The sequence below is a fragment of the Chiloscyllium punctatum genome, chromosome 48, assembly GCF_047496795.1.
Source record: "Chiloscyllium punctatum isolate Juve2018m chromosome 48, sChiPun1.3, whole genome shotgun sequence".
Taxonomy (NCBI): domain Eukaryota; kingdom Metazoa; phylum Chordata; class Chondrichthyes; order Orectolobiformes; family Hemiscylliidae; genus Chiloscyllium; species Chiloscyllium punctatum.
In genome coordinates, this window is record NC_092786.1 from 40,774,383 (window position 1) to 40,796,982 (window position 22,600).

At 39.3% G+C, this 22,600-nt stretch overlaps 1 protein-coding gene across 1 annotated transcript in view; it reads left to right on the forward strand.

The window, feature by feature from the left end:
• LOC140468819 (protein FAM81A-like) overlaps positions 1-20,928 on the forward strand; it is a 37,268-nt gene extending 16,340 nt beyond the window's left edge. Inside the window, 4 exon segments of the mRNA XM_072564837.1 lie at positions 9,035-9,141; positions 13,425-13,560; positions 18,093-18,288; positions 19,383-20,928. Of these exon segments, the coding sequence (XP_072420938.1) occupies positions 9,035-9,141; positions 13,425-13,560; positions 18,093-18,288; positions 19,383-19,525 (582 nt within the window). The 3' untranslated portion in view covers positions 19,526-20,928.
• Positions 20,929-22,600: the final 1,672 nt, after the last annotated feature.

Below are 22,600 nucleotides of genomic sequence, written 5' to 3' on the forward strand. Positions count from 1 at the left end.
CCAAAATTTTACACAAATGGTAAAAGTTCCTGTAGACCTTTCAATAAATGACCTAAGGATTTATTAAATTAGGCAATCACACTCTATGTGAAGTCCATTGGAGTAATTTTGTTTCCAAAAACTACTGGTCTAAAGTAGATAGTACCTAATCTGCTAAATACCATTAATCAAGAGTGAAACTCAATGGATTTTAAAAACAGTGGGTTATTTTGATATATGATACTTGAAGTCTCATTTCAATCAACATTGGTATGCAGTCTGCACAGATGCTAAAATGTTGTAGCGTATAGGGTAGAAACAGAGATTAGACCTAGAATGGACTGGTTGAAAACGGATGCAAAAAGCCATCAAGGGAATAGCCTGACATTAATTTCTTCAAATGCTTGTGTTGCCTGTGAAGTTTCAACCCTGGGAGAGCTCCCAATTTCTTGTAATAAGGCCCAAGGATCCAAACTGGAGACTGACAATGTTTTATCAACAAATCTGCAGTCAAGGACTAAGTAGACTCAGGGTGAAGTAGGCAGAGATTCCATCCCCCCACCGAATCTAATTCGCCTTTGTTCCAGAATTGACCCTGATTTAGGACTTGTATTAAAAGTACTTATCAGTGGAAAATGAAACAGCTTTAAATCAACACTGTAATTATAATGTAAAACAAGGTTGATACCCAAGGATATTCTCCATTAATTAAATTTGCAAGCAATGCCATTTCACTGATTAGAAAATATCACTCTTGACGTATTGACAATGAAGAAAAGATGAACTTAATTCAGTCTGCACAGCACACTCTGAAGATAAGACACACCCTGCAAACTATTTTTCATTGGCACCCATGAAAATAAAACCTCAGCCATTGGCCTTTACCCTCTTTTTCTCAAAGATCATGGGACAGTTGTTCCTGTGGAATTCATGAGACACTGTGGATATGCACAATAATGAAATCAGCATAAAAAAACCAGACCAGCTGGCGTTTGACTCATTCAGTAACGATAAATAAATGGAATGCATGTGAAGCATTCAAAGAAAATCAGCTGTTGGTATTAAACATCAAGTTTCAAATCTGCAATAAAAAATAAGCTCAACAGGGACATAATCTGGAACACCATATTCATTAGTGAATTAATTAATGAATTAGTGAATGGAAATTAATTTGCACATTCAAGTTTAAAATTGGTACTTAGCTAGACTTGCTGCACCATAAATGCTAAATGTTACTTAGTTAAGGTCAGGCTACATATTTTAAGCACACCAGACACTATGGTTACATTCTCATACTTTTATATTCATGCTCAACTCAAACTTATCGTTTTATCTTTGTTGGGTTTCTCACATGATCCTAGCTGTTCCATCATTCTTGTTTTTTGTAATGTCTTCAGTTTCTTTGAACTAAAATTATGACAGCTGCTGGAAGTCTGTAACAAAATAATAACAGGATGCACTTGGCCATTAGGCAGGATCTGTTCAGAGAACAGTTAAGTTAATCTTTCGAACATCAAGCTCTTTATTGTTAAATCTGTTTAATCAGATTGTTAGGTTTATCGTGTCTTTAAGGTTGAGAAGAAACAGGTGATGGTTATTAATTGATGAAGACAGGGGTCGTGTTCTAGAGGCGTTTGTGACACAATGATAGTTCCCTACCTCTGGACCATGCGGTGCCTCAAAAGTGCGTAATAGCATTTCTGAAAAGGTTGATTATAAAAATACCTATCCCAGTTGTAGTGTACCTATCTCAGAACCAGGAAACATGGGCTCAAGTCCCACCTACTCCAGGGGTGTTTGATAAAGACTGATTGGAGAATATCCTGAAACCCATTGCCAGCAGAAGTCAGATCCTCAGGAAAGCAGGGAATAAATAAATGGAATGATTATTGGCAGTGGAAGTATTGCTGGGACTATTGTGGTGCAATACTAGTCGAGGAAGCCTGGGTTCAAAATTGATAAAAGAACAAACAATTGAGGAAGCCTGGGTTCAAGTCTCACCTTTTCTAGGGGTGTGTAATTATATCTCTGCACGGGTTGATTAGAAACTCCTGTTTATATACATACATAATCTGTAGCAATGCTTATCAAACCTTTTTCCACTGTGACCCAATTTTGAGGCATAACAATTGTCATGGCCTCTCAGTGAGAACTGAAAGCACAGGAAGAGGGAATGAATACTAGGGGACTATTGAAAGGGAAGCACAGTTGGGTGGCATAGTGCCTCAGTGGTTAGCACTGCTACCTCACAGTGCCAGGTACCTAGGATCAATTCCACACTCAGGCAATTGTCCGTGTAGAGTTTTCACATTCTCCCTGTGTCTGAGTTTCCTCCCACAGTCCAAAGGTGTGCAAGTTAGGTGAATTAGTAGTGCTAAATTGCCCATTGTCCAGGAATGTAAAGGCTATGTGGATTAGCCATGGGAAATACAGGGTGACAGGGATAAAATGGAGTGAAGGATTGGGCCTGGGTGGGATGCTCTTCAAAGGGTTGGTATGGCTTGATGGGCTGAATGGTCTACTTCCACACTGTAGGATTGTATGATTATAGCTGCAGCTTCAGAGGTTGTGACCCCCAACTTCCAGCTGGTGACCTCATTTGGGATTTCAATCCCCACACTTGGAAAGACCTGCACTAACGAATGGAAGGAACTGTAAAAACAAGTAGTTTTCGATTAGATTCCCTATAGTGTGGAAACAGGCCCTTTGGCCCAACAACTCCACACCAACCCTCAGAAGAGTAACCCACCCAGAGCAATTCTGCCACACTATATTTACCCCTGACTAATGCACCTAACATTATGGGCAATTTAGCATAGCCAATTCACCTGACCTGCACATCTTTGGATTGTGGGAGGAATTGCAGTTCAATTGTTTGTTCTTTTATCAATTTTAAAGTTCGATGAGAGGGCTATATGCCTGCTTAGACATGTTGTGGCTCACTTCCTAAGCAGGTGGGACTTGAACCTAGATTTCCTGGCTCAGAAGTAGGGACATTATCACTGTGCGACAATAACTTCCTTTCCAAATACTGTCTTATGTCTATGTATAGAATGTATAGAATCCCTAGTGTGGAAACAGGCTGTTGGGCCCAACAAGTCCACACCGAAGTGTAACCGACCCAGACCCATTCCCCCAACCCTCTATTTACCCCTGACTAATGCACCTAACCTACACATCCGTGAACACTATGCACAAATTAGCAGGGCCAATTCACAAACCTGCACATCTTTGGATTATGGGAGGAAACTGGAGCACCCAGAAGAAACCTACACAGACACGGGGAAAATGTGCAAACTCCACACAGATTGTCTTATGTAGCAGCTCCAGCAAAGAAGAGTATTATAAGAAATTTGGGGGATGGGGTGGAGGCGGTTTTGGGATGGTTATATATTCCAAACGTAAGCAAAACACATCAGACAGTCATGTTGGAACTGAGTTATAGGTATTTTCACCCTATTCAGCTCTGGGCAAGTGGAACTTGAGGTAGGGACACTGCCACTGTGCCACTCTTTAGAGTGAACTTTTTTTCAAGCACCAAATCACCTTTCTTACTTGTTTCCTTTATCCTCCACCACTAAAGCACCCAGGTTTCAGAATTGATTACCAATTTACATGCAAAAATTGTCAGGGGTAGTGGAGTGACAACAAATGCAAACTCACTTTTGCAAATCAACCTGTCCAGGCACGTCATTATACATTTGTGAAGCATGTGAGACGTGAATTCATGTCTTCTGGCCTAGAGGTATGGACATCACTACGACAATCCTAAAACCTCGGAATATTAATCGAAGAATCTGAATTGCTAGTCCAGTGCCATTACCACTATGCTGCCACTACTCCCCCTCTCTTTAGAGAGAAGAAATTTTCAAATTATCTTGTTCAGACATGTCGTTACACACCTATGGAGCAGGTAAGACATGAAGGGCCTCTTGGTCCAGGGACAGACAGGGACACGACCACTATGCCACAAAGCCTTTCTCTTTAGAATGATTTTTTAAATCAAACTCTTCAGGGATGTTATTATACACCTCTATAGCAGGTGGAACATGAACCTAGGACTCTCAGTCCAGGGGTATGGGTTGTACCACTGCACCACAAGAGCTGCCATGAAAATATGAATCATTAAGGTCTCTGTTGAAAACCAGCAGATTTAATTAGAAAGGGGATTGAACCCATGATCTTGGCATTAGTAGCAAAGTGCCTTAATCATCTGAGCTAATGGACCAGCGTAAATCATTTTTCCAATCAGCCTGTTCAGAGATATGATTACACTCCGCACGACAAGTTTGGGCTAGAACCCGGCCCTCCCAGTCCAGAGGTAGGGACTCTTACCACTGTGCCACAAGAAGGCCCCCCTTTGAGTGAAGATATTTCGAATCAACATTTTCAGGGATACAATGCTATTACACACCTTTGAAGCCGGTGGGACTTGAACTGGGCCATCTGCCTCAGAGGTAGGAAACACCACCATTGAACCACAAGAGTCCTCTCTTTAGAGTGAAAATGATGGATACAAATTGAAGTCGCCTGACTATATTAAATCAAGTAGATGCCATTTGGATTGCCATTGGCAATGCAAGACTTCTGCTTTGGCAACTGAAATCACGAGCACCTAAGTGAACAAATAACTTTTACAACATATTCATAAAACAGCACATTAAATTTATATTGGTGTGGTATCAACCTTTAGTTTAAGGGAGATGCAACACATTTTTGTGTAGACATTGGACCAGAGTTTACAACAAAAGAAATGATACGGTAATCTGTATTCAACGTTGGCAAAATGTAAGTTGGCCAGTAACATTTAGAGATCACAGATACTTAGATAAACATGGGAGTAGGGGCATTGTTATCAGAGTCACCCTTTTCTTCCAGAGATTTAACCGCACCAATGTTTCACCAAGTTACTTAGCACTGAAATATTTGGAACTGTGGCAAGTTACGTGATACATTCACACTAATGCTACCAAAAGATGTTAATGTTTCGCTTTTTCAGTGTCATTAACTTATGAAGTATTGATATGTTTAAGTCACTGCCAAACTACCCCACATCCCTGAAGATTAGATCTTTTTTTATGAGTTCGCAGGACATTGCTAACTAGGCCAATATTTAAAGCCCTTGAACTGAGTGGTAGCAAAGCTGATTCTGGAATCAAATGTAGGCCAGACCAAACAGATTTCCTTCCCTAAAGCACATCAATGAACCAGATGAGTTTTATGACAATTGTTACATGAGTGCTATTAAGACAATTTTAATTCTGGAGTTTATTGAACTCAAATTTCATAATCAATTCCAGATCTGTCTCAATAAAAAAAAACAAATAATACCCTGTTATTGGGCAGGATTTTCAATATTTTCCTCATACTGGTGCCCATTAAAAAAAGCCCTCATGGGAATATGTGAAGGAGACTGTGGGAGTGATCCTCGCTGCCCTGGTCAAATAGTTATTCGCCATCCCTTACTACTAAAAGATTAACTGTCCATTTATTTCATTGTTGTTTATTGCTGACTTGCTGCATGCAAAATGACTGCTAATGTTACTACAATGATTGCAATTCAAAATAATTCAGTCACTGTGAAGTAGTTCTAAGAATGGGAGGTGTGCTATATCTCTGTCTTTCCAATTGGACTTCCCTTCATGAAATATCAACAAATAATTTCTGTTTCTTGCAATGAGACATAATTCAGTCCTAGATATGATTTAAGTAGATGGCTTGAAAAGTGTTTACATTTTGATGAATTCTTCAACAAGGGTAAGAAGATGGGAGAGGGAATTTGTGATTGTGATGTAATCCCATAAGAATTATATTTAAAATCAACATTTTAAGACATTTTTCTAAAGGCAACAACTTTGACCCTTGCTTCAGCCATTAAACAAAATTGACAATAAATATTCTAAAATGCCCTATGAAATATAAATATGGCATAGTTCACAAAATATTGAAACAAAACCAAAACATTGTCACCAGATAAATATTTCTCACAATGGAAATTATACTTTAAAAAAAACCTCCAATCATGTGCTGAAAATAGACCCAATTTGACAGCTTTTCTTGGAACTGACCTCCTGCTTCTTTTTTAAGTGTTGAAGTCTCCCTCAATTGATTCAATTGACATATTGCTAACCCTTTGAGAATTTTAGCACCATTTAACCTTGTACAGTGTACAGTTTTGAATATACTCGTATAGGTTTACAGTTCCTGTGAATGGTGCATTGTTCAACCACTCTGCATAAATATTTAACACAAGGAAATGATTACATTATTGTTTGTAAAAGTTTTTGACATGAGGGCATATATTATTACTATTTATTTAGTGAACATAGAGAAAAGTCTTTAGATTGAGTCCTTATTTCAAAACATATGGCTGTGCAAATTGCAGATTTGTGTGGTTCTGCAAAAAGACATAATCTTGGCAGTGCCCAGTCACTGACTGTGGAGAAGAAGTGTCAGGATCTGACAGCACCACTGGTGATTCTAGTGGGATTCTCCTGATTGTCCTTTGAAAACTCAACAGGAAAGAGAAAGAAAAACCACATTTACCATTTTTTACAAAGCAGCCAATAAAGTATACGTCAATTTGCATATAGTAAATTCTCATAAACAGCAATTGTGATAACGCCCAGAAAATCTAATTGCCCTAATGTTGGCGGTCAGATACTGGAAAGAACTCTATTTGAAAAAAATGCTCTGAATCTTTTCATCCATCTGAGAGAAGAGATGGACCTCAATCTCACCATCTCAGCTGAAAGACAGTGTGGTATTCATAGAACATAGAACAATACAGCACAGAACAAGCCCTTCGGCCCACGATGTTGTGCCGAACATTTGTCCTAGCTTAAGCACCTATCCATGTACCTATCCAATTGCCACTTAAAGGTCACCAATGATTCTGACTCTGCCACTCCTACAGGCAGCGCATTCCATGCGCCCACCACTCTCTGGGTAAAGAACCTCCCCCTGACATCCCCCCATACCTTCCACCCTTCACCTTAAGTTTATGTCCCCTTGTAACATTCTGTTGTACCCGGGGAAAACGTCTCTGACTGTCTACTCTATCTATTCCCCTGATCATCTTATAAACCTCTATCAAGTCACCCCTCATCCTTCTCCGTTCTAATGAGAAAAGGCCTAGCACTCTCAACCTATCCTTGTACGACCGCTTCTCCATTCCAGGCAACATCCTGGTAAATCTCCTCTGCACCCTCTCCAAAGCTTCCACATCTTTCCTAAAATGAGGCAACCAGAACTGCACACAGTACTCCAAATGTGTCCTTACCAAGGTCCTATACAGCTGCAACATCACCTCACGACTCTTGAATTCAATCCCTCTGCTAATGAACGCTACTCCTTCGGTATAACACACTCATTAGCTATGAATATTATAACACAGGCTCAGTCCTCTGGAGTGGGCCAGGAGCCCACAATCTTTTCTTGGGTGGGACAGGTGGACACCAGTGTCTCTGAATGAGGTAATTTTTATGTTTGTGGGATTGTTCTGATGTTTCAGGAAAACAGCAGAATTCCTTGAGGAAATTCTGTCTTAGTATGTGCACAGTGTTGTATAGTAATAACTAGGGAAAAAATCAAATCTATTTATTATAATAGTGATGATTACTTAAGATATTTGCATTACAAAAAAAGCTTATTGAATTTCACTATCATCATTCAAAATTTAAAAAGGGAAATTTACTCAGTTGTAATTGATTTTTCTGTTTTAATGACCTCCACCATTTTCATCCCTTTCTTTGAGTCTTCATTGAAGCATTGTCCCACTTGCTGTATCTGGTATCTTGCCAAAGAGCGATTGTGTCTGATTCTCACTATTGTGGCCAAACTCAATGCACTCCTCGTATGAGCATTTCAGTGTTGCTCGATGACAATTGTTCTTCCGTTGTATTGCCATCCTTCTTCTGTAGTCTGAGTTTTTGGAGATTTGTGGATTTTAGTTGCAAGTACTTCTTTAATAAAACTGCTTTTTGCTCTGTTTATTGAGCAAGGCTTATCTCTGCACGGACCCATCAAATTTGTGAACCCATCCTGTGAACTATGCTGGGTGCTAATAAGTATGTTCTGGTCTCTCCAAAGAAATACCAAATGAGGCGTCTTTCATAATTCTACTCTCATCCTATGATTTCTGAGGGCCATGAACAGTTTCTAATCTAAAATTGGAAAAGCTAGAACACTTAGCATGAACAGAGACAGAGAGAGAGGCAAAAGCTGCTGCCATTGGTCATGCTGAATGTGTTGTGATAGGGAATGGAAAGGGATACAAAAGTGTAAGCCACACAAAGTACCTGTAGGACCCATCCTACAATCTCACAAGTGGCCATTATTATAATTCAACACCTGCCTATGATATACAGGATGTCCTCCTCAAGTGGGCATAGGACATGATGTAGGGTCACTCTCCTCCTGTGCCCAACAGTTTCTTTGTTGCCAATTTGTCTTCCAAGATGGAAGGGAATGTGTTGCTAATGAGATGGTAGACATATCAAAGTGAATAGTGGGAATAACGGTAGAGCCATGAGGAAGTGAGAATTGCAATCAATAAGGAGCAGCAGAGATGATTTTATCCAATTATTCATAAATTCCTGACAGTGCAGAAAGAGGCCATTCAGCCCATCGAGTACACATCAACCTTCTGAAGTGCCAACTCTTGACTTGCTACTTGTCAGACCCTCTTCAGTAACTCACAATGAAGTAACAATCCACCCCTCCATGGTATCAGGCTCACCATTCTATTTCAGGCATGTGAGCAGTGTCTGTGGCAGATTCCATTGTACAGCTATCAGTTACTGTCCCTTTAAGAGGTTCAAGGTTGCCTTTAAATAAAATATTGTTATAGTCCTGATTAGGTGAGTTGCCAGTGATCAAGTAAGACTGGCATATCACATGTACAATGTTACTGAGGCACAGTGACTAATTTCTCTACTTTATAGCACATTCCTACTCAGGCTGTAGATCCAGTATTTGATCGACACCGAGAAATGAGCATGGTACATTTTCTACCCCGTTATGATTATTTTATATTACATTGATCTTCCAACAGATTTCAGAACTTTTACAGAGAGTTGAGGAATCTATTAGAGAGCAAGAAAGAAAGATCAAGTTTACTGGGGGACAGAAAAGTGAACAGCCCCACCTACTGGATATTGGGTGAGTGTACAACTCATGCTTAAATATAGTGTATCCTCTATGAAAAGCCAGGGATGATTTACAAGCACTTGGCCATATGGTAACAAGGAAACACCTTGAGTCCCCTTTCAACAGCAACCTTTTACATCTCCCCTGTTGCCATGAAAACCCCTAAGAATCTTGATTCCTTTCAGGGATTTGGTCTGTCCTTGCCTCCTCTCACTTTTCTCAAAGCTAATTGTTCTTGCATCAGTAGATCTTGCTGCACAGTCCACCAGTTTCACTTGTGAAAAATGTGGAGACATTTCAGAAATGAGAATCATTTTCTGAGTTTAGAACAAAATGAGTACAGAGTTTCTTTATTAGAGATTAATTCAGTACAGAAGGACACCATTGTAACAATGTAATATCTGCACTCTTATAAGTGAACAGACTTTACTATATGTATTTCTTTAGAAGGCATGGAGAGAGCTGGATCCTTACAGAATCAGGTCCTTGCTTCGTGATCTTAAACCACTATAATATCACTTGTTTTGCACATACTCAATAGCTGCTTTTACACTAGAGATAATAATTACCCTTTTTACTTTACATCTTTCTCCTAGTCCTTTTTTATGATGCCCTATTCAACAATTAGTGTTTAACCATGAACTTTAAATTTTTACTCCCACTTTCCTTCCCCACTCCCACCCCAAATACGTCTCTGGCTTAAAACATTAATTTCCAACAGTTCTCTTTGAGGGTGGATAGAATGCTTGAGCTGACTTCTTGTTTTCTGGGAGGGTGAGTGCAAAGTTGCAGTGGAATGGCAGATTATCTGCAGACAAGAACATTTCTGGAACTCCACTAGAAAGTAGAAGAGCGTCATTGTCTGTAAGGAAATATACTTGTGAACTGTCATCGATGAGAAGTTCCTGAACAGCATTGTGGTCTGCAAGTTGGATGGCTGCTTTTCCATGTGTTTCTAGGATTTTCATTTGTCAAAGGACTACCATTATTTTACAAAGTTAAAAATCACACAACACCAGGTGATAGTCCAACAGGTTTATTTGGAAGCACTAGCTTTCGAAGCGCTGCTTCTTCATCAACCATCTGAGCTAGTGCTTCCAAAAAAACCTGTTGGACTATAACCTGGTGTTGTGTGATTTTTAACTTTGTCCACCTCAGTCCAACACTGGCACCTCCAAATAATTATTTTGCAAGTGATCCCCCTGCTTAACAAGTGCTTGCTTCTCCATTCTGTTCACTTAAAAAGAATATTTTTGTACCCTCTCTCAAGAGTGTCTTTTTAAACTTCAGATCATCACTTTTAATTGCAGAGTCATGCTTGATATTCATGAGATATCTTCATACATTCCAGCTGTCAACTATTCAGCTCAATCATTTCTGAAAGTTAATTGTTGGTAAAATCAAATTTTGATTTAAGCATAACCTTTTCCCTGGACAGCTTTTTATTTGTTGCTTGGAGATGGCAAACATCCTCTTTATGGGCATTTCTGATGATTGTTTTTTTTCTCTAAGTGTCAAGTTAATGTTGGTGTTTTCTGGACATTGTTACAGAGCTGTGTTGCACGTAATTGGCTTCTACTCATGCAAGTGGACATTCTTCAACCAGCCTGGTATCAATATCCCTGAATCTATTTTGGAGTTCGAGACCTCTTTCTTGCATTGATTAAAGATCTTTCACTAACTCTATAGACCAGGATACATAAGACGTGTGAGCACTTTAGTAACCATTGAATTACTATAAGCTTCACTTGCTTCCATTAATGATTGAAGTGGTATGAGGTTTTGTTTCTGCTTCTCTGAATTTGCTTGGCTTTCTACACAGGAAGGAATTTCTTGATCTAACGACATTTGCAGTTGGTACATCTCCTTAGTAGGTTCAATGAAATGATTCGACAACTTTTCCTCTTGTTTTACCTTCTTCGATAAAAGGATGACTCTTCACAAAAGACTCTGCAGGAACTCCAGGGATAGTGACACCCAAATCAAAGAGTAAAGTGATGTCTACGTTCTTATAAGTTAATATTAAAAGGCTTTATTCAACATAACTACTTAAAAGGCATGGTAAGAGAAACATCTTACGAAATGGACAGCATGAATGGTAGGCTCCTTCCCTGTTATTGCATCCTAAAGAGCAAATCAAGGTGCAATATTTCCTCTGGTGGCTGATCAACTGAACATTCTGCACCCTTTTGTTTGGCCATTTGAAACTTCTCTTTTCAGAGAAATGAAGAGCCTGCATTCCCATTTTGTCAACAAAGTATCTGGAGTGTCTGTAGCAGACACTATTCCACAACTATATTTCCTCACAAATATTGATGCGCTTTTATTTTCTAAAGGAGTTTCAGAAGTGTTCTTGCCTGCAGATAATCTGCCATCTCATTGCAACCCTGCACTCACCAAGAAACCAAAAAACAAGAATTCAGCTCATGCGAAGTTTATGTCCTCTAACAGAGTGGTTGGAAATTGAATGGACTTCAGAGTCTCTGGTTTCTGCTAACCAAAGAATGTTTAAAGCTGCACATGCAGTAGAGACGTAAGGCTTAGGATTGACATAAAGAACTTTTACAATCTGTTCCATTGTCACAAGCAGTAGCATGCACTTGCTCGTTCATTCTGATTTTAATATTAAATTAAATGGTGGATATTGAGAATTTCTGGCCTTAATATTGTGTAGCCTATGAAAGAATCAATACATCCTCCCCATGTCCAATTTAAAACCAGTTTCTTTACTGTTAACCAATATATCTGCATATCAGAATTCATCTATGGAAATCCAGCAATGATCCTGAAAATACTCTAAGAATAGAGTTCATTCTGCCCCATATGCCACCTACTGCTGGACACCAGCAGGCTGACATGGTCTGTGTTTAATTTTCTGTGCTGCTGCTGCATCTGTGTCATTATCTTTCTCATGTCACTTGCACTCACTATAAAACTGGCTGGTTTGAGTTCCCACCAATGGGATGCCTTAATAACATTGACTGTGCCCTTTTGCTTTATGCACTTGCCATTAGTAAGTTTTCAGAGTGCATTTTCCCATCTCCGTGTGCCTCTAATTTAAGGTAGTATTTTATTCACTGTGGCCAAATGACTTTTACTTGATGCTTACTGCATACATTGATGTGGGCTTTCTCCTGCACTTTTCCAGCTTTTGCATCTGTTTTTGCTCTCCAATTCAGTGCCTAGGTGAGCTTTGAAATCCATCATTCAGTTCTTCCTGTCATCTCTGAGCTTCTCTTCAGGTATCGCCTCAACTTCTGAGGTCAGATCACTGGGCTGGCCTCATGATTTACCCATGACATTATAGAGTAATTAGGATATATTTCAGGTAATTGCCTCTGGTGTTGTGAGTCTGGTCACCATTGCAACCTTGTAGCAAAGTGATGCCTATGGTCTTATGAGTGAATGTTAAAAGGCTTTATTAAACAGAACTACTTAAAAGGCATGGTAAGAGAAACATCCTGTTGAAACCTTACAGACCCAGGCTTCAGTTTCATGTGGTCTGATGTTGATATAACAGAGCCCTTTTAACAGATGCACTGTAGCTTTTCTTGGAATAAAAATATAATTAACCCGTTACCATACAGCCATTTCGATTTACTGTGTCTGTGGCAGCAATAAGTGGAGCTATTAGGTTTTCTCAACGATCCAACAACTTTGTGGTTGATTTCACAGATATTTACTTGTACTTATAAACTACATTTAAATTCTCAATCTGCATGATAGGATTTGAACTTATGTTCTCTGGATTTTTAGTCCAATCTCTAGATTGCACTTCTCTAGATGACCTCTTAAGTAGATTGATAACCTCAATAGGCAAGAAAGTCAGGACTGCCAATGCTGGAGATCAGTCAAAAAGTGTAGTGCTGGTATCCGAGGAGCAGGAGAATCTATGTTTCGAGCATAAGCTCTTCGTCAGGAATGATGAAAGTGAGGACTGCAGCTACTGGAGGTTAGAGACAAAAGTGTGTTCCTGATGAAGGGCTTTTGCCCGAAATGTCAATTCTCCTGCTCCTCGGATGCTGCCTGACCTGCTGTGCTTTTCCAGCACCACACTCTCAACTCTAATCTCCAGCATCTGCAGTCCGCACTTTTGCCATTCCTGATGAAGAGCTTATGCTCGAAACGTTGACTCTTCTGCTCCTCAGGTGCTGCCTGACCAGCTATGCTTTTCCAGCCAGCACCATACGTTTTGACCATAACCTCAACAGATCCAATCAAAAAGTGTCACCTGATCTTTTTTATTTTCTGTTTTCTTCTAGTGGCCAGAACATGTCACAAGTTAACTTGGATAGGATGAAGAGCATAACTGAAGATATTAAGGATCAGGCTTTGTCTGTTTGCTCCCATTTGGAACAGAAACTAGCTAGAAAGGAGCAGGAATTGTTACATCAAATAGAACTGATCTCCCTAACCGTGAAAGATAAAACTGTAAATATTACACTGAGAACAGAAAAATTAGATATTCAGCTTCAATTTGTTTCAAAAGTGAGCTGTATAATGTTGCAATGGAATATTAACACTATTTCCAGAGTCATGCTTGATATTTTTGTAGTGACAATGTGTGTTGAGAGTTGTAATAGAAAACATGGATTTTAGGAAAAGGGAATATTGGGAGAGATAAAACCCAAGTTGTCAAGTTAGTAAGCACCACATTCCACCACAGTACTGGATGTGAGAGATTTATCAGGATTAATTATAGGTGTTATACATAAACACCATTTATACAGACACATTCACTTTGTGACTTCCATTATGAAGCATAACACCAGAGCTTTTAAGTATATTATGTTAGCAATGACAATGCTGAACAACTATTAGTTTATATACAATTTAGGAAGATCATGAGATAATGTTACAATGGGCCAGAGATCATACATTTGAAATAGTCAACTTTCTCTCCCACTCCGCCAAGGACATGCAAGTCCTGGGCATCCTCCACTACCAAATCAAAACCACTCGATGACTGGAGGAAGAACACCTTATCTTCCACCTTGGGACCCCAAACCACACGGTATCAATGTTGATTTCACCAGTTTCCTCATCTCCTCTCACCCGACCTTATCCCAGAACCAACCCACCAACTCAGCACCACCCTCTTGAACTGTCCTACCTGTCCATCTTCCTTCCCACCTATCCACTCCACCCTCTGCTCCGACCTAACACCATCAACCACCTTCATCTACATATTACCTTTCAAGCTACTTGCCCCAAGCCCAACTCCTCCCAGTTATCTCTCAGCCACCTTAGGCTCTCCGTCAACATTTCTGATGAAGGACTTATGCCCAAAACGTCGACTCCCCTGCTCTTCAGATGCTGCCTGTCTGCCTTTTCCAGCACCACACATTTTAACTTTGATCTCCAACATCTGCAGTCCTCACTTTCTTAAGGTAGCTGTCTGTGTGCGTTAGACAGAATCAAACAGAGTATGCAATACATTAAACAAAGAACTCAGCCCCTAAATGCATCCAGTCTGTCTGCTGCAGTTATTCTCTATGGTAGCTGAAAATATACTAAGTATGTATATAGTTTGTCTACTTCATCAGTGATGTAACAAAATACATCACAGCAGACTCAATTACAGAGATAGATGGTTCTATGTTCAATCTCATGCTAAGCCTTATTTTGTAAATAGTTAAAAGAATGTTTAATCAAAGGTAAATTTACCTACAGTCTATTGTCTAATATTCTCTATGACCCTGATCAAGAACATAACCACTACAATGGTAAAACAAGCTATGCGCACAGATTCTAGCCAATCTCTGAATAAAGTTTGTTCTGTCTTTTATGGAACATAGAACAGTACAGCACAGCACAGGAATCGGCCCACCATGTCGTCCTTATTGGATTTATTAGTGATTATCTTATACAATCGATTCTTCAATAACATGACAGTTGTGGTTCTTATGCAACCCCTCATTATAGAAAAATCATCTATTAGAAACAGTGCTTAAAGTGTTGGCGATGTAATTGGGTTATAAGCAGCACACATTTTAAAAGTCCATGCTTTATAAACAGTGCCCCCAATTCTTCAATCGCGTTACAGCGAACTCACGTTGAGGAAACAACATTATAGCAGAATGACCTGTATCTCGTTAAAAATCACACAACACCAGGTTATAGTCCAACAGGTTTAACTGGAGGCACACTAGCTTTCGGAGCATTGCTCCTTCATCAGGTGATAGTGGAGGGCTCAATCCTAACACAGAATTTATAGCAAACATGCAACTGAAATTATACATTGAAAAATTGATTGTCTGTTAAGTCTTTCATCTGTTTGAATACCATGGTAGTTTCACTTCTTTCCTGTGTAAATCACAAAACCATTTTTAAAAAAGGTTGCATTATCAGGTTAGCTGATAACGATGGTGATAGCTAGACAATATGTTGAAGGTGTTAGCCCCCTGTGTTCTCAGTCTATGCCATGACAGAGTTCTTCAGAGTTCCCTACGCGTCCTCATCCCACGTACTTCTCGTGTAGGTGACTTCTACTGCCTTGTAAAGGTACACAAAGCCAATACACCGGGGCGTCCCATCGTGTTGGGCAATGGGATCCTATGTGAGAATCTCTCTGGCTATGTTGAAGACATCTTGAAACCTATTGTACAGGGTTTCTGTCGTGACACCAAGGATTTCGTACAGAATCTCAGCACCCACGGACCAGTCGAACCGGGAACATTCCTCGTAACTATGGACGTTTCCCCACGCTACACCAGCATCCCCCACAATGATGGCATCGTGGCAACAGCCTCAGTACTCAACATCAACAACTGCCAATCTCCAAATACCATCCTACAACTCATCCGCTTTATCGTTGATCACAACGTCTTCACATTTGACAACCAGTTCTTCATCCAGACACATGGAACAGCCATGGGGACCAAATTTGCACCCCAATATGCCAACATTTTTATGCACAGGTTCAAACAAGACTTCTTCTCTATGCAGGATCTCCAACCAACATTATAAACCAGGTACATTGACGACATTTTCTTCCTCTGGACCCATGGCGAGGAGTCACTGATAAAATTACACAGTGACATCAACAAGTTTCATCCCACCATCAAACTCACCATGGATTACTCTTGACTATCTGTGTCATTCTTGGACACATGCATCTCCATCAAGGACAGACACCTCAGCACCACACTCTACCGCAAACCCACAGACAACCTCACAATGCTACACTTCTTCAGCTTCCACCCAAAACATATTAAAACAGCCATTCCCTATGGACAAGCCCTACGCGTACACCGGATCTGCTCAGATGAGGAGGAATGTGACGGACACCTGGAAGTACTCTGGGATGCCCTCACAAGAACGGGGTATGATGCCCAACTCATTGACCGCCAGTTCCGACGTGCCACAGCAAGGAACCGTAATGACCTCCTCAGGAGACAGACAAGTGCTGCAACCGACAGGGTACCCTTTAATATTTCCCAGGAGCTGAAAAACTATGCCATGTTCTTCATGACCTGTAACACATTATCAATGAGGATGAGCACCTCATTAAGACCTTCCCCACACCTCCACTACTTGCCTTTAAACAACCGCCAAACTTCAAACAGATCATTGTTTGGCCGGCTCTCAGGACAACTCCATACAACCCTGTCACGATAGGCGCTGCAAGATGTGTCAGAGTGTGGACATAGATACCTCACACCCCACCTCCCACTTTGTACGTGGCAGGTACTCATGTGACTCAGCCAACGTTGTCTATCTTATATGTTGCAGGCAAGCATGCCCTGAGGCATGGTACATTGGGGAAATTGAGTAAAGACTACGACAACGGATGAATGGGCACCGCACAACAATTAACAGATAGGAGTGTTCCCTCCCCGTTGGGGAACACTTCAGTGGTCCTGGACATTCGACCTCGGACCTTCGGGTGACCATGCTCCAAGGCTGGACTTCGGGACAGGCAGCAGCGAAAAGTGGCCGAGCAGAGGCTGATAGCTAAGTCCGGTACCCATAGGGAGGGCCTCAACCGGGACCTTGGGTTCATGTCACATTACAGGTGACCACCATTGCACTATACACACACACACACACACACACACACACACACACACACACACACACACACACACACACACACACACACACACACACACACACACACACACACACACACACACACACACCTTCTCACACTCACAACCCCCAACCCAGACACACACACACAGACAAAGACCCAAAATGTACACATATATTTTGTGGGGTGAAGTTGTACTTTCAGGGTTACATTGTACTTTGCTCAAAAACTGCATGAATTCATGTAAAACTCCATTATCTCACTTTTTAGATTAGAATCAATCTAAACATCTTGGCATAGACAGAGAACACAGGGGGCTAACACCTTCAACATATTGTCTAGCTATCACCATTGTTAACAGCTAACCTGAGAATACAACTTTTTCAAAAAAGGTTTTGTGATTTACACATGAAAGAAGTGAAACTATCATGGTATTCAAACAGATGAAAGCCTTAACAGACAATCAATTTTTCAATGTATAATTTCAGTTACATCACACTGTTAAATTTTTGCTATAAATCCTGTGTGTTAGGATTGAGCCCTCCACTCTCATCTGATGAAGGAGCGACACTTAGAAAGCTAGTGTGCTTCCAATTAAACTTGTTGGACTATAATCTGTTGTTGTGTGATTTTTAACTTTGTACACCCCAGTCCAACACCGGCATCTCCAAATCATTACCTGTATCTCCAATGCACTGATTTGGATTACCTCAGAATTAGGTTTAACAAGTTTGTTAATTAACAATAGGTCTACCATTGTATCTTTTCTAATTAAATGAAGGAATCTACCCATTAGCTTAAAGGCTGATGTGCATAAGTTAATGTGACATGTTGCTATCTTGTACAGCAAACCTTCAAATAGTGGGTGTATACTCATGACTGACTCAATTTGCTTGCTATAATGGATGTGTAACTTTGTTTGTGTTAGGAACGCAGTGTAAAGTCAATAGAAGAGAGGCTTAACCAACTATCTGTGAAACTTGATAGAATAGAGGCAATTCAAAAAATGAACTCAGAGATTTACAGCATAAAACATGTTGAGAAGAAACTGAGTATGATCATATTAAGCATAGAAGAGAAAATGTGGAAAGAAATAGATGACATTGAAGCTGCAACTAAGATCGGTGAGATAACATCAGTTTTTGCATGGTTCCATCATTTACACGATTTAACTTCACATTCAGTAAAAGGATTTATTTCAAAATTGTAAGTTCTCTTCCTCTATCTCCAGTCTTATGTTATGAAATGATCAGGTTACATTTCTGAAGGCACTAGCAATCTTTCTAATACTTTGTTCATCATGTGAACCCAATTGAAAGGCTGTAGAAAAACCTCTTGACCATTTATAGCCTCACAGATGAAACCAGCCTTGCCCTTAAATATCTATATACTGATGCCTTCCAACAAGGACACTCCTGAATAATATTGAGGAGTGAGAAATATTAGTGATTTTTTTCAGTCCTTAGTCAAAGATACAAAGGCCATTTATAGTATATCAATTGTGATCTGTGGAGATCACAACTCAGCTCAACCTAAGGGATCAAATTTGGGATCACTAGGTGTGAATGTTTCAATAGGATAAGGCATACCTTAATCCTCTGGGCCGTTGAATAGATTGTTCAGATTAAAACTGATCTGTCTTGTGACAAGAATATTAACTGCCATCACAATTACTGAATCAGATTATTGTTATTTTGTTTATTAGCATCAACTCACAAATATAAACTGAAAACTCAGTAGGCTTGGCAGCATTTATAGAAAAAGGCGAAAGTGAGGACTGCAGATGCTGGAGATTAGAGTCAAGAGTGTGGTGCTGGAAAAGCACAGCAGGTCAGGCAGCATCCGAGGAGCAGGAAAATCAAAGTTTCGGGCAAAAGCCCTTCATCAGGAATCATAATGAAGGGCTTTTGCCCGAAACTTTGATTTTCCTGCTCCTCGGATGCTGCCTAACCTGCTGTGCTTTTCCAGCACCACTCTCTCAACTCAGCATTTATGGAAAGAGAAACAGTCGGTGTTTCAGGTTAGAAACATTTATCATGAAATATTTACTTTGTTTCTCTCTCCCCAGTACTTCAAGTATCATCTGTTTACATTTCACACATAATTTTAATGCTGTTAAATCAAATGTATATATTAGAAAATTTTCAAATACTGTTTGCGTCCACAGTAGTTGATTTGTTTTTTTTACACTTCTAATGGTTTGTTTTTTGTTATTAAGGCTTTTCAGCTATTTATGATAGCATTGGATCCTTAAAACACATACTCGAAGCAAAAATGAAGCAGGATAAAGACAAGTTGCAGAAACAGATTCATCAGATTAAGCAAATGCTGGATCTCATTCCTCTGAGGCAGAGTTCATAACATAATTCCTGTCCATAGTATACATCATTCTAGACATTGCCCAATAAAAATCGAAAAACCACATTTAACTTTTTATTGGTAGATGCTTAAAGGTATTTCATGTAACCTGAGAAGACATCAGTAAACGCTGATATCCACGCGTGAAGTTAATCAAATATGTCAACAAACTAGATTCCTTTGAGCATTGTATATCAGTGTGCACCTTTACCTCAATAAAGTAACTTGTATGTCTGTATCTGTAAACTTTCTGGTGCATAAGGTGTTTAATGGGATTAGATGGATTGAGTTTTTAAAATCAGACCATAGCAGCAGAGTCATATAGCGAACTGGGTCATTCATGCCTTTCTCCGATATGCCATAATATGGAATTACAATATTTATGACTTAATCCCAGAAGCCATTTAGACGTCCCAAAAACTACACGAATTGTGAAAATTGTACTTTAAGTAATTTTAGCAACTTTCAACAACACTGGGGCTAGAAATACATTTGGCTTACGTTCGGGTGTGAGGAGTTGTGATTTGCAACCTGTTGGGAATGAGTTGGATAGCATACAAAATTTGTGCACTCCCTCTTTTCCTGAATATAGTGTAACTAAGAGGGTAGCCCCAGCTCTGCCTTGGACTCCATTGTACCTTAAATTTTCTCTAAGCAGCAGGAGCAGGGCTGGGGAAGGGGGAACTGAATAGCTTTTTGAAGAAATCACATTCTCAGTTTTTAGTGGAACAGTACATTTTGAGAGAAATTACAGCAATGTAATCACAAGCAGCTGGATTTTTGAGTTATTAACCTGTGGATTTTCTGTGTGCTTGAAGTTAATTATTTTCTAAGTATTTCTGTAGCTACAGTGACTTATTTTAAAACAGTTTTTGGGACTTGGCTTTAAAGTAAATGGGTTTATGTGTACCACGAATGGACTTTTATTTATCTTTGATTGTTTTGTGGCCCAGTCAGGTAAATAATGAAACTTCAATGTTTGTTAAAGACTTCTGGAATTTATTTTGTAGCATAAGGGAAAGACTCTTAACGTTCCCCTAGGGATGGAGACTTTGGGTTTTAGTTTTTTTTTACTTTGAGTGGAGCAGTCCTGTGAAGCCCTTGGAATAAGATAGCTGTATAGACGCATGCTCCTGACAACAGAAGGACATACAGTTAACTAGATTACCTTAGAATGAGGATTTGTTAGACCTAGAAACTGTTAAGAGGATACTTAAAGCTGAGGAAATTGAAACTGAGGTTTATGATAGCACCTGGAAGAATTGATCTGTGGTTCAATCTAAAAGTTGAAGTCACAGTGACTTAAACCTACTTTGGATTAAGGCATTAGACACAGGGACTGTTAAGTGAGTTTGTGTGAGTGGCGTTTTGGGTGCAATAGAGAATCCATTTTGTTTCAATTTATGAAGGAGTATTTGGGATTAATGGAATTATACCTTACTGTGTTTTTAAAAAAAATTGAATTGCATGTAGATACTTTATTCTATTTTATCTTAATTTCTTTTAATAAACTTTTTTAAAAAATCTGCACCAGTGTGCCTGTTTCAGCGAGAAACACTATGCTAAGATCAAAACAAATTACAATTTGATCTATCAAGCTGGTTTACCACATGGGATCTGACTTATCCAATAAGAACATCAATTAAGATCATAATACTGACTAGGCTATAAGGGACTGTGACAGCCAAAGCTGATCCATATTTAAATGTCATGGATTTATGGATTGTGATCAGAGCTCTAGGTTTCCCAGCCCAATGCAGGTACTTCTGCCATTTTATCTTTCCCACTTCAACTCCCCCATTTTCCACCTACTCTCTTCCCTACCCACAACCTTTATAATCCACCTACGGTAATTCTGGTTTGCTTGGAAGTTTTTGATTTGTACTTTCTTCCAGCAAAGATGGTATAAAACTCACAGACAGAAAATTGTATTCAATGGCATCTGAAATTTTCTGGGGTAATGAAAGATTGCTTTATAATGTTGTTTTTTGCCAGTTTAAATAGGATAGAATATTTTTAAAAATCTGCACCATCATCTCAGTTTGAAAACAAATTAACATTTTTAACTTAATGTAGAATTTTTTAAAAATGAGAAAAAGGAAATCAGAGGAAAAAAATGTTATGTTGGTACTGGTAATATTCCTTGGATTTTGCAATAGGCAATTCATGCAGATTTACAATATGCTAATTATCCAAGGATCTAAGATAATTAATCATTAGATACATGATAAAGTGAATAGAAGGGTACAATGAACCAAATATAATAAGCTACAGCTTGTGGATAAAGTTTGTTGTGCCATTTCATTGTTAAAAAAAAGAGCACATTTTATTTTTGATTAGTTTCCAAACAATTTCTAATGAAAATCCACCACTTCATGGGTAGAGATTACTTATTGTCCTTGTTTTTAGGAGCTAAACATTACCAGATAAAACATTTGTCAATGATCACCCATAGGTTCCTTGAAGATCTGCAGAACAGGTGATAAAAGATGATTAAAAAGACAATAGAGTTTCCTTTATCATCTGCGGTATAGGCTATAAGTGTAGGATGGTTATGCTATAGCTGTACAAAACACATTAGGCCACAGCTACAGAATTCTTTACAATTCTAGTAATTGCATTACTAGACCAATATGATCATACTAGGAAGAATACAAAGGAGATTTACAAGGATGTTGTCAAGAAGGGAAAATTTTAGTGATTAGTGACATTCAGATAGACTTCTTTTGTGACAAAAAAGCTGAAGGATGTAGTGATTGTATCAAGGTCAGCCAGGTGGACCTCACAGAATATGATTTACCCGATTATCAATCTGGTCAGCAAGCCCTGGCTGACAGATAACAAAAGGAGTGTCAGACATCTTGTTCACTCTGACAGTTGGCTTTGAAGGAGCTGGATCAGTGTCAAAGACTCACCACATGTAAATAAAGGGTGACTTGGTGATGGAATACTGGCCTCTGTGGAGTTATTTCAAAGGGATTTTTAAATTAAAGCGCATAAAATTATGAGAGAATGAGATAAAATGAATGGGGCCAATATCTCTAATTGAATATGTTAATAATCACATGGAATATATTA